We start from the raw sequence: 17296 nt of genomic DNA, 5'->3' as shown, positions 1-17296 counted from the left end.
CAAGAAACAACATCCTAACATGGAAAAAACTTGAAGCAATTGCACTGAAGTCGGGAATGAGACATGGATGTCCGCCATCCTCAACTCCTTTTCAACATTATGCTCAAAGTACTACCTGGAGGCAATAAGCAAGAGAAGAAAATAAAAGAGTACACACAGGGAAGAAGTCAGATTATCTCTATTTGTAGATGACATGATACTACATATTAGATATCCCAAAAATTCCACCAGAAAATTTCTAGAAACTATGAACAAATTCAGCAGTGCAACGGGACATAGAATCAAATTACACAAATCAGTATAGCTTTTCCATACATCAATAGTAAACGTAAAGGAATCACGACACACTTCCATTTACTATAGTCTGAGAGAAAATAAGATATCTGGGAATAAACCTAATCAAGACAGTGAAGGAAGGACTCTAACAGTGAAAGCTGTAAAGCTCTGAAGAGATAGACTAGAACATTGAAAAACAGTCCATGTTTATGTATTAGTAAAATTAGTGTTGTAAAAATGACTTTTACAAAAAAAAAAAAAAACCTATTTTCAGATTCATTGCAATTCCAATGAAAACCCCCCATTTCATTCTTTGCAGAAATAGGAAAAACTACCCTAAAATTCATATGGAACTTTATAGCCAAAACAATACAGAAAACAAAAAAGTACAAGCAATTTCCATTCCAGATCTTAAGATTATATTACAGAGACATAGTAATAAAAACAGTATGGTACTGGCACAAAAACAGACATATAGACTGATGGAACAGAAACAGAGTCCTCTTCCCAGCACTTGGGAGGCAGAGGCAGGCAGATCTCTGAGTTCAAGGACAGCCTGGTCTATAGAGTGAGTTCCAGGATAAGCTCCAAAGCTACACAGAGAAACCATGTCTTGAAAAACCAAAGAGAGAGAGAGAGAGACAAAGACTTCTAAGATTAGTATAACTTCAGCCATTTAATATTTGACAAAGATGTCAAAAACATATACAGGAGAAAGAATCTACGACAGATGATGTTGAAGAAACTGGATGGCCACATGCAGAAGAATTGAATTAGATCTGTAACTATCACCCTACACAAAAACTAACTCTTAAGTAGATCAAAGACCTAAACACTGACCTAGCTAGAAGAAAACAGGTAGTACCCACATGACACAGGTGTAGGAAAAGGTTTTCAAAATAGTAGTCCATTTGCCCAAGAACAAAGGCCAACAATTGACATGTGAGATTTTGTAAAACTAGAAAGTTCTGCACAGCTAAGCAATCAACCGGCTGGGCAAGGTGGCATAAGCACTTGTAGGGCAGAGGCAGGTGAGTCTTAGTGAGTTTGAGGCCAGTCTGGTCTACTGGGCAAGTTTAAGGCAACCAGGGCTATTATCCTGAGAAACCCTGTCTCAAAAAACAAAACAAAATGAAAGAAGCAATTAACCAGGTGACCAGAAAGCCTGCAGACTGGGAAAGAATCTTTGCCAGTTATACCTCTGACAGGATTAGTATCCAGAATATACAAAGAATTCACAAAATAAAAAAACAAAAAAAATAGGTCTATTAAAAAATGTGCCTAAGGCTTGGAGTTCTCAAAGGAAGGGGGAAAAAATGGCTAAGAAGTATCTCTCAAAGTGTTCATTGTCCCTAGCAATTAGGGAAATGCTAATCAGAGTGACTTAGAAGTTTCCTCTCACCTCAGTAAGAATGGCAAAATCAACAAAACAGCTGAGAGCAAATGCTGGAGAGGATACAGGAAAAAAAGAATTCTCATTCGCCATTTGTAGTATTGCAAACTGGTGCGGCCGTTATGGAAATCGAGATAGAGAATTCTCTTAAAGCTTAAAATAAATCCACCTGTAATTGGAGACTCTGCTTTGGTTTCCCAGCTGCCTAGACCTGAATAATCACACGGAAACTATATTAATTACAACACTATTTGGCCAACGGCTCAGGTGTATTCCTAACTAGCTCTTGCATCTTAAATTAATCCATTTCTATTATTTTATACTTTACCATAAGACTTATGGTTTGATTCCTCATATCTTGTTTCTTGGGTGGCTACAAGGTGTCTGCCTTACTCCACCTTCTTTCCTCCTCTGTATCTGCTTGGATTTCCCACCTTGCTGTATTCTGCCCTGCCATAGACCAGAGCAGCTTCTTTATTGACCAGTGGTAATAAAGCATATTCACAGCATATGTAGGGAATCCCACACCATCTACCGTATGACCTAGCTGTCCTGTCCCTTCACATATGCCCAAAGGTCTTGACATCTACTCTTGTAGGTCCTTAGTCATGTTCATTGCTATACTATTCATAATAGCTGGGAAATGGAAACAACCCAAATGTCCTTTAATCCATGAATAGGTAATGAAAATGCGATAGTAAATATACGCTATGGGATGCTATTCATAAATTATTCATAAATAAAGAAAACTGAAATCATGAACATTACAGGTAAATGAATAAAACCAGAAGTTTTTTTTTTTTTGAATGTGTTAACTCAGACTCAGAAAGACAAATGTCACATATTCTCTCTTATTGGAGACTCCTACCTCCAGATCTTCAGATGTGAATATAGATCCTGCAGAAACGGAGAAAGTAAAAGGGGACCATTCATGGGGAGTTGGGGGTGGAGGCACATTAGAGAGAATAGCAGGGCACAAGTGATTTGAACAGGGAAATGGTGAGCTCTAATTAGGGAGGGAGAAGAGAGATAAATACAGAAGGAGGGAAGAGGGCAAAATAACAGATGTCTATAAAAGTCATAATGAATTATCTACATAAAAACTACAATACATATAGGTCTGTGTATAAATATGTATAGATATTTTAAATGAAATTTTCTTATCTGGGCTAACAATACTCTTTTTTTAAGAGCCAGTCTAACAAAAATTCTTAACACCAGGCGTGGGGCACCCTCTTTGGAGTTTTTGGTCAAGGTTGTCCAAGAGACTCCCAAAACATCGCAGGCTATTGTTACTACCCATGGTTGCTCCCCAGAGGTAGAAGTAAGTCTTAGTGATGAAGACACCAAGCGTTTCAGACCCAAAGCCCAAAAGCCCAGATCTCTAACTGACCCAAAAGTCTCTGTTCTGAGGACGCAAGTCTCTAAAGGAAGGAAGCAACCAATAGTCCTTATCCTGCTATGATGCCTAAGAACCACAACAAGCAGCCTAGCATGATAGCCTTAAGGGTGCAGTAGTGCCATGTCTACCTTGGTAACCAAGAGCTCTCTATTTGGACTTGAGACACTCTCAGCAAGAGGAAGCCAAGCCTGGTGCTGGAAACCTAGCAAATACCAAGACTTGTGAAGTCATGATCTGGAAGGAGAATCTTCAACTGCCACTTTACTAGACCAGCACTGCCCTTCACTACACTGCAAACATTTGTCCTCACACCCACAGGTAATGTAGTCCTCACCCCTCATCAAGGAAACTTCTCTTTGCAGCAGACTAGTTGTGGACCCCACTTCCAAAGGCTCCATCTCCAGTACAGCTCCCCTTGCTATGGCTCAGCGAATCTTCAGACACGGGCTGGAAAGATTGCAAAAGCAAGAGGAGGAGGAATTGGCCATGAGATTGTGTTTCCCAGTATTGCCAGAAGTACCAGCCTTACAGAGTTCACCAGCATGAGCTAAAATAAACAGCCAAAGTGGACAGCAAGACCACAAAAAAAAAAAAAAAAAATTACAGGCATCAAAAGAATGCTGAAATTGAGAGAAATAGTCATTCCCAAGAATGAGCGTGCCAACTACTTATCTAATAGTCAACCCAGAGTACATGTATACAAGTAACATTATACAGACCGAGCAGGTTTTATTTAGGTATATTTATATGTACATATGTGCATGTAAGAACCATTAATGGAAAAAAAAGGAGGCCATGAATTTTAAAGGGAACAAGGAAGGATATATGTGGGAGAGTTTGGAGAAAGGATAGGTAAAAAGGAAAATGACATAATTGTGTTAAAAATAAAAGGTACTTTAAAAAAGAAACAAAAAAACCAGTATAATAGAAAGGGAGCAAATTGATGGAGCTGAAAGAAAAAAAAGTAATTCTTTAAAAAGATTAATATAATTGAAAATTCTGTAGCCAGACTGAAAATGAGAAAAGGCATAACCAGTTTCAGGAGTGAGAACAGATGCTGGCCTGGATCCTACAGATGTTAAAAAAGACACGAATACGGTGAGCTTCTTGTCATGGAGAAGAATCCAATTCCATGACACAAATTGCCAAAACTGACCGATAGCAAAAGAACGATTTCATCACTGTATGTAGCGCTGAAAGATTGAGTTCCTCATTAAACATCTGCCAAGAAAGCTGTGGGCCCAGCGGCTTTGCTCTTGTTTTGTGCATTGCGCCACATAGTGGTCCAGCACACAGTCTTTAGAGGAGGTACTGCTTCTAAGTCAGTGTGCAATACAACATGCATCCTCTGCCGCGAAACCAAAAACACAGGCGGAAAAGAAAGTGCAGAGCAATGGCTTCTACGACAGCAGACACAGGATCTGACCTAAATGCCAACTAAATGATCCGCCAGCAGCATTTTTCAAAGGAAGTTACAGTGTGGCTACGTAGTGTTTATCTCAGGAGTCAAGGTCTGCCCACAAACCTTGAGGGGTTTGCCAGGCTAATAGATCCAGAGACAAGTGCCAAAGGGTCACTTCAGAGCCCTGGACAACCCTACCCATTCAAAATGACCGAGCAAGCCAGAAGGCAACTCAGCACCTGAGAAAAGGGACCTTGGCAAAGCTGCAGCATGTTCTGTACTCGATGCTGGACTAAGTGCTTTTCTTCTAAACATGGATAGAAGGCTGTCCACACTTTAGCTATTTTGATACAGCATTCTCTCCTAGGTTCTAGCCATTGGAGTAAAAGAACAGTAAACAAATTGGAAAAGAACAAGTAAAACTGTCATGGGCCAGCGAGATGGCTCAGCAGGTAAAAGTCCTTGCAGCTGAAGCCTGTTGGCCTGAATTCGATCCGTAGGAGGAAAGAACTGACTCCTGAAAGTTGGCCTCCAGAGGCACACCTTGGCATATGTGCCCTCCCCCCCCATACATAACATACATGCTAATAATAACACATAGAAAATATGAGTGAAACTATCTTAACTGGACGTGTGTGTGTGTGTGTGTGTGTGTGTGATGTCTACAAAGATACACTAAAGCTAAAAAGTGAGTTGAACTAGACTGCAGATCAGTGTTTGAAAACTCAAGTTCTGCCAATGGTTAGCGTTTGTCAGCAGCTCACAATAGGAATAAGTTCAGGTTTTTAATAGTTATTTTCATTAAATAAATATATAATCTATACTGAACCATTGTTGAGAGGGATTAAAGAAGTCCTGAGTAAGTAGAGAAGTGTTCCATGTTCATTAATTTTCATGGAAAAATTAGTATTAGTTATATCATTGGAGGAGCTTGCTATCTGTAAAGTTGGTGGAATCAGCAGTAAAAATTAGACCAGAAATTAGCAACCTATAATTTTTTAGAAAGGTTGGAAGAGTTACCTGATTATCAAATACACTATAAAACTACAGTAATTAAAACAGTCTGGACTTAGCATATAAAAAAGCTTATTATTTGTTTAATTGCATTTTTCCTAGGGTGCTGGGATTGGACTGAGGGCCATGTCCATGCTAGGAAAGCCTGCTGCCCCTAAGCTGCATTCCTGGCCCTTAATTTGAGATAGGGTTTTATTATATAGCTCCTTCTGGCCTTGAACCTGTTCCCAGGCTGGCCTCAAACTCGGCATTTTTCTGCCTCCCCCTGAATGTGTGCCACCATACCCAGCTAGGAAGTATTTTTAGGTAAATGGCACAGAAATGAAATGGTTCAGAAATAAAACTACACATAGATGATAAGTTGAACTTCAGCAAAAGCAGCAGAATAAATCGAGAAGAAAATATTTGTGTGTGTGTGTCTGCTGAACCATCACGGCCCCCACCCCACCCCACTATGTAAAGAAGATATTGTAGCAAATAGTGCCAAAACAAGTCAGCAACTGTATGGCAGATGATGAACCTTGATCTTCCTTTATAGCACACAGAAATATTCAATGGTAGTAGATCATTACCTAAATGTAAGGGTTTAAAGTGCAAAATACCCAGACGAAAGCAAATGTGTTGTGTTGTGTTGGGCGGTTTTCTCCTGCAGAGCAGAAGTCTAGTAAGTGGTTGAAAGAAGAAAGTGATAATAGACGAAGTCACGAACCAAGAGCTGAGTGCAGATCAGTGGTGGAGCGCTTGCTCTTGTTCAGTCTCCAGCACTGCGAAACTAAGTAAGTAAATGAGCATGCTCCATTTGGCTCCTGTGCAGAACATGCAAAGACTTTTACAACTCCACAGTCGGGCAGCCCAGCAAAACTGAGTAAGCAATGTGACAGATCACTCACAAAGAATGTGTGCAAGTAAGCCAGCCCTCGAGTTCCTTGGTTAATTAAGTTACTTAATAAATTAACAGGACAGGGAGTCATCACTTACTCTTTTAATGAGCAAAGTTACAAGTGGTGGTGACACAGATGGGCCATCTGCAGCTGTGGTACATGACTGGCGAAGACAGAGGGCAGGGCAGCCCGCTGGCAGCAGGCCACAGGGCAGCTTCTTAGGAAGTTAAGCAGTAGCTAGCCTCAGAGTCCACGCTTACAAAGTGAAATGATAATAGGACCGTGGTAGGATCGCTCGGACAGTCTCAACTCAGCTGGTCCTGCGGGCACACGGGTAGGATCACTCAGACAGTCTCAACTCAGCCAGTCCTGCGGGCACACGGGTAGAATCGCTCAGACAGTCTCAACTCAGCCAGTCCTGCGGACACACACAGGAGAGGGTACATGAGTCTCAGAAGCATCATCCGAGTTAGATGGTCCCAGAGATCTGCAGACATCCGAGGAGAAGCCAGGCTTTGTCTTGGTTGACCAGTGGTTTACCTGGTTCCCAGAGTCTCGGTAGGAAATGAGCTGTAAAGAGACAGGAAGGAACTTGGAGGTGACAAAAGTGTTATGGATGTTAACTGCTTTTAGTTAACATGACTGTTTGTCTGAATTCTTGGAGCTTGTCAGTCTGCACTTGATGAACGGATTTCACTCCCACTTGACAAACCACACGCAGCAGAGTAATGTTTCTTTGTTTTTAAACGTGTTTCTGTGTCTTTAGATTATGCTACCATTTGTTTAAAATGATCTCATTGGGGGGTCAAGTATCTGGTAACGGGAGGAAGAAGCTTGGCAGGGTTGTTTCTTTATTCATTTGTTATTTATTTTGGTTTTTCAAGACAGGGTTTCTCTGTGTAGTCCTGGCTGTCCTGGAACTTGCTCTGTAGACCAGTCTGGCCTCGAACTCAGAGATCTATCTGTCTGCCTCTGCCTCTGGGTTACTGGGATTAAAGGCGTGCACCACCTTCAGATGGGGCTGTTATTTTAGAGCACTCGGAAAGTCTCACTGATAAAGAGAAATTGTGCAGATAGTGCTGGAGGAAGTTAAGGAAATCCAGCCGAGTGGATCTCACGTGTGTGTTGCGCGTTTCTCACTGACCTCGTCACTGGCCTTGCATCAACTGATCCGGACTCTGTGGTACCTCTCATTTGCACCCTCGTGTGCTTTGTCACTTCATTTCATCCTGTCACTTTTTCTTGGGGACAATAGCTATGGTTTTTATGCATTTTCACCTTATGGGTCTTGGCTCTGTGCTTTGCTTGCAGGATGTGGTCAGTTAATGGCATGGGCTGAGATGAGTCATCTTCATCTGTGTTTCCTCCGTTCAGTATAGCACTAGAGTGTAAGTGAACCTTGAATAGACCCACAGTGAAAACCAAACATGCAGGAGCCGCTCTGGGTAACAGCGTTTTAGCCTGGCTTGTCGAATAGAATAGGGTGTAAGGGTGCTGGCACCTTCAAAGGTATCCCTGGTGGATGAAAGGTAGGAGGGGTGAGAGAAGGGGTTCCCAAATTTCGCTGACACAGGTGGCTGAAAAGAAGGGTGGGCATTTATCTCTTCTGCCTGTCTTCATTTCATCTATTCTACTTATTTATTCACTTTCACTTGTTTTTAAATCTTTATTTTTATTTATGTGTGTGGGGAAATTGGTTTATGTGCATGCATGCAGTGCCTGCAGAGGCCAGAAGATGGCGTTGGATCCCCTGAGGCTGAAGAAGCAGGAGTTTATGAGATGCTGATATAGGTGCTGGGAATTAAACTCTCAGAGAGCAGCAAGAACTCTTAACACTTCATCTATTTTACATATCAGCCGCTTCTGTAAGGTCAGTTTGGTCTGAGAGCTCAGTCATCTAAGTGAAAGCTGTCTGGTGCATGTTCAGCCGCTTCCAGTAGGTGGCAGCAAAGTGCTGTGCTTTAGTGTTCTAGCCTGTCTTGAGGGTGGCCTAGTCCTAGGTATTGAATATTCTTTTAGTTAAGGCCATTGCTGATGCCTAAAAAAATTTTTTTTGTAGACAGATCAAAGTGACACTGTGGTTTTTAGCTGTCACTTTGTATCAGATGTTATGAGGAGCTAAAATAATAGTTTACTTTGTATAGGTTTTGTCTGCTAACAACCCTTTAACTGCAGTTTTCACTCGCTACAGTATGATTAATATTTCAACATATCATTTCCTGCCTCCCAGCTGCTTATAGAGAGTCCAGCTGTTGTAGTCTGGAACTGAATAAGATCTCATTAAGTAGTACATAGGTATTTTGTCATAGCTTTGGGGGCATTTTGTGTCTGTGTAAAACATTCACATTGTTTCCTTTTGTAAACAAGCCCAAAGCTGAGTTGCACAAGAAACATTTTAATTCTAGTAGTTAGGCAGGCTGGTTTTTCTTCCTCGCTGCTGTGTTCGCTTCTAGGAAGCAGGGTCCGTACTGTGGGTAGCCTATGGCTCTGTTCTGCCCGCTGCCCAGGAAGGGCAGTGCAGTATGAGCTACGAAGTGGACCTTTGGAAAGGCCGGAGCAGGAGGCAAGTCTGTAGCATGATAAGCCACTTAGCAAATAATTCTTATGAGTTTTTCTTCCTAGTGAATCTGTTAATTTAGGAGAGAGTCTTAAAACTATTCTTTAAAAACAATGTAGTACTGAGATTTCTCCCATTTTTCCCTACATAAAGTGCTTGCTGATCTGTGTAAACTCACAGGACCATCTGTAACTGAATTTGAAGTCCTGTCTTATGCATGCAAGCATGCTTCATCCGGGGCATGTCATGCAGCGTGTGTCTCAGAGACTGCCTGAGTCTTTGCCTTCCCCCCCCCCCCCCCACGCTAACCCTATTCAGTTCTAAACCAAGTCCAGCCAAACACGGGACACGGAGTCAGAGCCCCAGTGCCGCCACATATGCTTCTCTTTAAGCCAAGAGGCAGCGCGAGAAAAGCACAGCAAATAGCTGAAAGCAAACGAGAAAAGTGGGCTAAGGCTGCGATGTGCGCTGAGCAGACACCCTCCCTTCACTGGGCTGGAGGGCTAGGTGCCGTTGGGCCGGGTCTTGTCTTAAACCTGTTGCTCTTCCCATTGACTTGGGCTTGATAAGTTCCTCCTAAAATGTATTTGCCTGAGACACAGCCTCTGCTAAACCTGGGAAAAGGCCTCGGTTGTTGCTCGTGTTTGACCCTTCACATAGATGCTGACGGCTGAGCCACACTCCGCTGATAGAGTTGCTTTGTGTCAGCAGCCACTGATGTTTTCGTTTTGGTTTAACCCTAGCTGATCCTACGGTTAAGGACTTAATCGGAGGCTTCACCGCTCTGCATTACGCAGCCATGCACGGCCGGGCCCGGATCGCACGCCTGATGCTAGAGTCTGAATACAGGAGTGACATTATTAATGCAAAAAGCAATGATGGCTGGACTCCTCTCCACGTGGCTGCCCACTATGGTAGGGACTCATTCGTCCGGCTCCTTCTGGAGTTCAAGGCTGAGGTCGACCCCCTCAGTGATAAAGGTACAACCCCGCTTCAGCTTGCCATCATCCGGGAGAGGTCCAGCTGCGTGAAAATCCTCCTGGACCACAACGCCAACATCGACATTCAGAACGGATTCCTGTTGCGCTATGCTGTGATCAAAAGCAATCACTCTTACTGCCGCATGTTCCTTCAGAGAGGGGCAGACACAAACTTGGGGCGCCTGGAAGATGGACAGACTCCTTTGCATTTGTCTGCCCTTCGCGATGACGTGCTCTGTGCACGGATGTTGTATAACTATGGAGCGGACACGAACACAAGGAACTATGAAGGGCAGACCCCACTGGCCGTTTCAATAAGTATTTCAGGAAGTAGTCGGCCATGTTTGGATTTCTTACAAGAAGTCACAAGTATGTAACAATTACTACTCTTATTGCATCTTTTCCTCTTACTCGCACCTTCTGAGTTGCTTGAGATATTTTTGTAATACGCGATGACTAGACATTAATCATTCTTATAAGTCCTGCTTGGTAAGTAATACTCATTCGTCCAAAACCCAACTGTATTGCTAAAAGTGGGTAGTAAAGTTTTGAGGAAATGACAGACATTTTTTCAGGATGAACAAATTTTGATGTTAGAACAAGTCTGTTCCCTCCGGTCCAAACAATAGCCTGTCTAATACTGTATGGGATTCAGATTGAGGAATTAGAAGGAGAATTTGGGGTTTTAGATTCCTTAGCTATAGAGCTGGTCCATAATTTGCACTTCACTGCTAAGCTCCAATGAAAGGAATGCCACTTTGGCTTGTTTAAATACCCCAGTAATGGAGACTTAGGAGCCTAGAAATTGTTCTGAGAAAACGCTAAGAAACTGGCCCTTTGTCCCCAGGCCACAGAGCCTCCATCCCTGTCTGCCCAGTTTTCGAGAGATGCTTTCTCTGCACTTCCAAGTGTCTGAATCATCTAACAGAAGCAGTGGCTGTCCACATTGCTTTCTGAGGGCAGTGTTAGTCTGCACAGACTTCGTCCTGCTTCCCTGGAGCTGGCCAGGTGTGTGTACCAGAGGTTAAAGTGCGAGCCAAGGAGCTGAGGTGTGTAGGCGCCATTCATTTACTCTCCGCCGCACTGTCCAGTGCCTAGCTGCCCTCTCCCACGCCATCTTGATTACAGAAGAAAGGCCGGCTTCTGACTATGGCATTTATGATTGGCCAATTTTAGTTTTGAGTTTTTAAATCTGGAAGCCAGGGGATGGTGCCAATAAACTAGAGGACATAGAGCCTGGAGTACACGAAGGTGTGTCAAGTGACAAGTCGTCCCGGTCATAGGACAGACAGCTCCAAATCCCAAGGAGATGAACTGCCCTTTCTCCTGTGGCTAGGCTAGACCAGATAGAGTGGAACTCTGTCTAGGTGTCATGTGGACATCATTGTGGAACCAGGAAGATCATGGGTGTTTGGTCCTTTGAGGTTGGGTTACAGCTCTCTAAGGAGAAAAGCAGACTATGGAAATGCTTGCCCCCCTCACCCCCCCCCAAAAAAAAGAAAAGAGAAACCTTATTTATACAAAAAAAAGGGGGGGGGACCCTGAAGAAAGATTGTTGAAACAGTGGCACAATTGTGTAACTTGGTGAAATTACCGAAGTACAGCATAACCTGAGGGTATGGTTGGCTACTAACGGAACCTGCCGGAGAACTGATAGAATTTAGCGGAGATGAGATTTTTGTTCTCATCATCTTCCTTCCCATGTAAAGCTCTCAAGTTAATCGATAACTACAGACGGTAGCGTTGTTGAGCGTATGGAATATGTTTTTAATTTTTACTAAACGCGTATGGTGTTTTGCCTGCCTCTCCGTCTGTGTACCGTGGAGAGCATTGGGTCCTCTGGAGCTAGACTGACAGGAGAGTGTCAGCTGGGAAGTAAACCCAGGTCCTTTCCATGAGCCGTGCTGTCAGAACGTAAAGTCTTCTGAGAAAGACAGAAATTTCATAGAGGCCCTACCCTCGGGGAGTGACTAACAGGGACTTTGCTATTGAAAGATGAGATTTTAATGAATTCATGCCTGGAATTTTATTCACAGAGAAATTGTAGTCCCATGCGATGGCCCATCTAGAAACGCCCGAGCAAGGATTATAGACTAGATCGCTGGGTACACGGCCTCTGTGCGGGACAGCCACCTCTGCAGCTGGGAAAGGGAATCGTTGAAAAGAGCCCAGAGCTGTGGTGGTCACACCCTTAATCTTTGCACTCAGGAGGCTGAGGCGGAACTTTGGGTTCAAGGCCAGGCCGGGCTGTGTTGGAATGGCTACAGTCACAAGATTCTGTCTCCAAAAAGCCCATTCAGTGACGAGCTGGTGGCTCTTTCACCTGCAGTTGCTCGCGCTACAGTCTGGTAGCCAGCTAAGTGTGGACCTGAAAGGAAGCTGCTCTGAGTTGCTTGCCAAGACTGCGGAAAGCTGCATACCTCAGAGCCTTTGTTGTGAGCATTTCCCCTTGGGTAGGAGACGGCCATGTTCAGGGGACAAAGTAGAGCCAAAGTTAGGGCCAGGCAAGTGGAGTCGGGCTCTCCTCCTGCGCCTCACTCTGCCAGCTCCGTCCATACCTGCTCCGTGTGGGACCCTCAGCTCCGCAAAGCTGCCGCCTCCTTCGGGTGTTAGTCAGATCTCCCGCACTGTGGCGTTTCCATTAGGTTTAAATGAATACTCATAGTGCTCCAGGTTCTCTGGCTTACAGTAATGGCCACATCTGTATCACATTTAAATCTCGTTCTGACGCTAGCTGTCTCTTTGCCTGCCTTTTATCCTGCCTAGCATGCTACATTTTTTTTTAAAGTTGAAGCTAGGCATGATGTGAAGAGCAGCAAGAACTCAGGTGATAGTGCACCCACCCCCCTTTTTTATTTCTGTTTTGGCCCTTTGGAGACCATCTTGGCTATATAGCTCTGCTTGACCTGTGACTTGCTGTATTGGCCAGGCTGTTTGCAAACCTGCAGTGGATTTCTCTGCCTCTGCCTCCCTAGATCTAGGATTGGATGTGTGAGCCACCATACCTACTCTCTAGTAGTCTTCCTTCCTGTAAGGCTTCCTGTGACTCTGGCTAGGCACAGGGTGTGACTACGTGTAACTACAGAGAACTGGATGGGCAAAGTTCCCCAGCATCGTCGTTTCTCCCTCACCAGCATATCAACCCTCATGCCCTTGACTCCTCAGGTGTGCTGACTTTAGCCCACTGCAGCTGCAGTGGGGCCCTGTTGGTGTAGTTTTCAGGTGTGGTGGTAGGCCACTACCCTGCAATTTTCTAATTAAATTTCAGTCTTCTAAACGAGCCTGTGTCCCCAGGCTGGAATCATCATATGTGTTTTCCCTTAGGTTTTCTTCTTCCAGTCCTGTCAGGTGAGGTAGGAAGGCCAGTCCTGAGAAATGTCTGTTCCCTGGGTGAGCCTTTTCCTTTGGAGAGCAGCCTTAGTTACGGAGCGGCTTGGGATGCCAGTTGCGCATCTCCTCCCCTGCCATAGCCATCAGGGTCTTTATTGGTCTTCACTTTGAGGACCTGGCAGGGCCTTCTCAGACTGGCTCTTGGCGTTCTGTCCATCCGTGGTCTCCATTGCTTCTGTTTGTGAGCCCTGTGGCTTCTGCTCGGGTAAGTGTGTGTCAGCCTCGGTGCTCTGGGTCTATCATAATCTCCAGAGCTTTTGATAAAGGTGCAGCCTCCGTCTTTTTGATTGCTCCAAGATAAGGCTTAGTTTGTAAAGTTGCTCAAGTTGTTCTTCTTTCAAGAACTCAGGAGTGATGATGTCTAAGCTCTAACATGCTAGAGCTGTCATGGGACGGCCATCTGGTTTTATCGTGGTTTTTCATTTGGAGTGTGAAAGCATCCTTGCTGTGGTTCTTTGAGTGGAGGAGGCTTTGGCACGCTGGAATCAGAGGCTCCTTTCTCTGCATCATCAAGGCTCTCAGCTGTGTTCATATCAGATGCTGTTAAACCAGTGGAGTGGGTAGTGCAGAGGGCCCCAAATGACTTTCCTAATAACCTTAGACAAGGTCTTCAGCTTTCAGTCCCACCCCACAGAGGGAGAGAAGGAGGGAGGGGGAAGGAAGGAAGGAAGGAAGGAAGGAAGGAAGGAAGGAAGGAAGGAAGGAAGGAAGGAAGGAAAGAGAGTGGCAGGCAGAGAGGGAAGGAAAGAGAGGACCCTATAGAACTTGTTTTATTTGTTGTTTTTTCTCCAAGGATGGGTTTTTAGGAGTCCACAGATTGCCTTGGGCTGCCGGAAAGTCCAGTTGCATTATCTGCAGCTCTTTCCCTTTACACTGTGATGACTTTTGTGCTGGTGATGTGTAAGCTCTGGAGGGAAAACTGCTTCCAGGTTAGCATGACAGACGGCCTGGCTGGGATGCTGATAATGATCATTTGCTGCACCGCCAGGAGCCTCAGTCATGAGTAGTCCAACCCATTTACAAATGTCTGCGACAAAGCAGTAAACATAATTGAGTTACATCTTGTCCCTTTGTGCACATACTTTTTAAATGTTCTGTAGATGAAAATAACTGAGCAGGAGGAGAAGTGACAGGTTTGTTTGAGCTGGACCAGTAGCTTTTTCCATGGAGAACCACTTTTCCTTGCAGGACTGAGAGCCAAAGTATACCATTTAATCACGAGCATTTAGCAGGCATTTTCCTGGAAATGCACAAAGGTCACTTGTCACTCTAAGGGAAATGACCACAGTATTGATGAGCAGCCAGATCTTGAGCTTTGAAAAGAGGGATTTTGAAAACTTGGATTTACCACTGTGAGAGTCCTACTATGTAATGACTTTTGTCTGAGATCAGTGGAAATATAAAGAAAAGTAATTTTTTGTATCATATAATGAAAATGACTAACAATTTGAAGACATGCATAACCTAGTATGCCATGTATTTCTGATGACTAATTTATATTACTCTGTGTATGGATAAATGATCCACTAAAAGTTTAAGATATGCCAGTGAACTACAATCTGAAAGTACAAAAAGTTCATCACTGTAGTTTCAGGTTCTCTATCACAACTGTTGGAGCTGGGGAGATGGCTCAGTTGGTAGTGCTTGCCAAGTAAGCATGAAGACATCAGTTTGGATACCCAGCACCCACATACAGAGTTGGACATGGTAGCATATTTTTGTAACCCCAGCACCGGGAGGATGAAGACAGGAGGACCCTGGGGCTTTTTGGCCAGCTCTCCATCAGTTGGTGAGCTTCAGGTTCCGCGAGAGACCCTGCCTCAAAAAATAAGGAGCAATCAAGGAAAACAATAGTTAATGCTCACACACACACACACACACACACACACACACACACACATCAAATATAAACAGAAAAGAGTCCCTTGTTCCATTTTAAGAAGGTTCATAGAGTATCTAAAGTTGTCTGGAAGAGCCGTTCTGAGTTCTTGCTATCCCAGCAGCGTATCTGAGTGGAGCTAGCTCAGGGGTTCTCAGCCTTCCTGACGCTGCTGCCCTTTAATGCAGTCCCTCTGTGACCCCAACCACAGCATTATTATCATCACTACTTCATAGCTGTAATTTTGCTACTGTTGTGAATCATAATGTAAATTTCTGTGTTTCTTGGTGGCCTAGGAGACCCCTGTCCAAGCATTGGGTCGTGACCCACAGGTTGAGAAACCCTGAGCTCGAGTTCTTCCTGTTCTGTAGTGAGGACAGCACACGGACTGAACTCAGCAGGTGGAGAGCAGACATTAAGAGACGCTTGTAGGAAGGAGAAATGGGCGCCACATCATGGCCTTCTTGATAGTTCAGAAAATGATACTGATTTTTGTTTTCATAAAAATTATTTCAGCTGATGAACTGCTATTTTAAACAAGTCAAAATGTTCCTGAAACTTCTAGTTATCCAAATATGGTAAACATGGGCAAATATAATCTACATAAGCAGAATTCTTTGAGAGTCTCCCATTTTCAAGGTGCAAAGGCATCCTTCAGCTAAGGCGTGGAAGCCTAGCAATGTGGAGTTTCCACATTCTCTGGGCTAAGGATCCAAGTGAGGGCCATGGGCATGCTAGGTAGTCATTTTTTTTAAAAGATTTATTTATTTATTATGTATACGGTATTGTGTCTGCCTTCAGGCCAGAAGAGGGCACCAGATCTCATTACAGATGGTTGTGAGCCACCATGTGGTTGCTGGGAACTGAACTCAGAACCTCTGGAAGAGCAGGCAGTGCTCTTAACCACTGAGCCATCTCTCCATCCCCACTAGGTAGTTATTCTGTCATAAGCTGCATGCCCATGCCTACATTCAGGATTTGTTAGGGGAGTCCTATCAACCTGGTGGTTTAGGATTTGAAGAATCCTTAATGTATTTTTGGTTGAAGTTAAAACCTGGGTGAGCTGAGAGCTTGCCTCGTGCTTGCCTGATCATGGCTCAGGCTCTAGAGAGGCCTCATAGTCCTGGACGTTGTCTTTGAAATTGTGACCTTGCTGACTTGACTTAAATGGTTCCTAACAGTTGGGGATTTGAGTACCTCGGATCCCAGAGACAGTTTTCAGAAACTGGTCATGCACAGAACATGTCAAAAGTGCCGGCTCCTAGAGGAAATAAACCATCCACCTTGCCTGTGTGGGCTGCTCCCAGCGTATTCTCACACGACATCTTTTATTCTTAGGTTGACTGAGCTTATGTTTCATATCCTGAGATAGCTGAGCTGAGGCAGTGACCTGTGTTCCAGAAATATCATTCCAAGACTAGAGTCACCCATCAGCACGCTTTCAGGGCTGTATAAAAGATAGGCCTGGGGTTGATTTTGATTTGTGTGTTTTAAGGGATTAAATAGCTCATAATGCTAAAAGGAAAAGTTGAAGTGGCTGGGAATTGAGTTGTATAAACTGTTTCACAGGAGACTTAATCTGTCAAGTACTTAAGTTGCTTGCTGGAACAGTAATCACAGATGTTTAAAAATACTGTTTTATAAATATCTAAGTAACCAGAAATATGTTTTTGTTTAGATTTCAGTAATAGTCAAGTACTATGTTACTTAAAAAAAAAAAAAAGACAAAATGAAACGAAAGTACTATGTTTACAGAAATAAGATTTGAAACGAAGGGAAAAAATTAAAACCTGAGGGTGTGTATGTGTGGAGGGGGTATGTGGCTTAGTGGCTGTGCAGTGGAGACATGCTTAGTGTGTGAGAGGCCCCTGGTTCAATCCCTGGCACCACCAACATGCACAAGCAAAAAGCCTTTAAAAACTACAGGCTAGGGAAAGGCACGGCTCCCTTGGTTTTTTTGTTTTTGTTTTTGTTTTTTTAATTTTAAGGAAGTAAAAAAGTCTGTGGTTTCCTTAACTAAATCCAACACAGAGTAGGTATGTGCGTGGATTTACTCCCAAGACGGCCTGGATGTCAACAGCCCTGACCTACTATGCTCCTTCCCAATGCCTGCATTGTTGCT

The 17296-nt window shown here is 43.8% G+C and overlaps 1 protein-coding gene across 2 annotated transcripts in view; it reads left to right on the top strand.

The window, feature by feature from the left end:
- Positions 1-17296, top strand: part of Asb7 (ankyrin repeat and SOCS box containing 7) — a 57128-nt gene that overhangs the window by 30486 nt on the left and 9346 nt on the right. For both annotated transcript variants that reach the window (XM_050149148.1, XM_050149147.1), the window contains exon 5: positions 9669-10274. In XM_050149148.1, the coding sequence (XP_050005105.1) occupies positions 9669-10274 (606 nt within the window). The remainder of the gene's footprint in view (positions 1-9668; positions 10275-17296) is intronic.

This window comes from Alexandromys fortis, unplaced genomic scaffold (genome assembly GCF_014885135.2).
Source record: "Alexandromys fortis isolate MF-2015 unplaced genomic scaffold, M_Fortis_MF-2015_v1.1 scaffold_67, whole genome shotgun sequence".
Lineage (NCBI taxonomy): Eukaryota > Metazoa > Chordata > Mammalia > Rodentia > Cricetidae > Alexandromys > Alexandromys fortis.
Note: the sequence above shows the minus strand (reverse complement) of the source record. Positions and strands in the feature narration are given on the sequence as shown.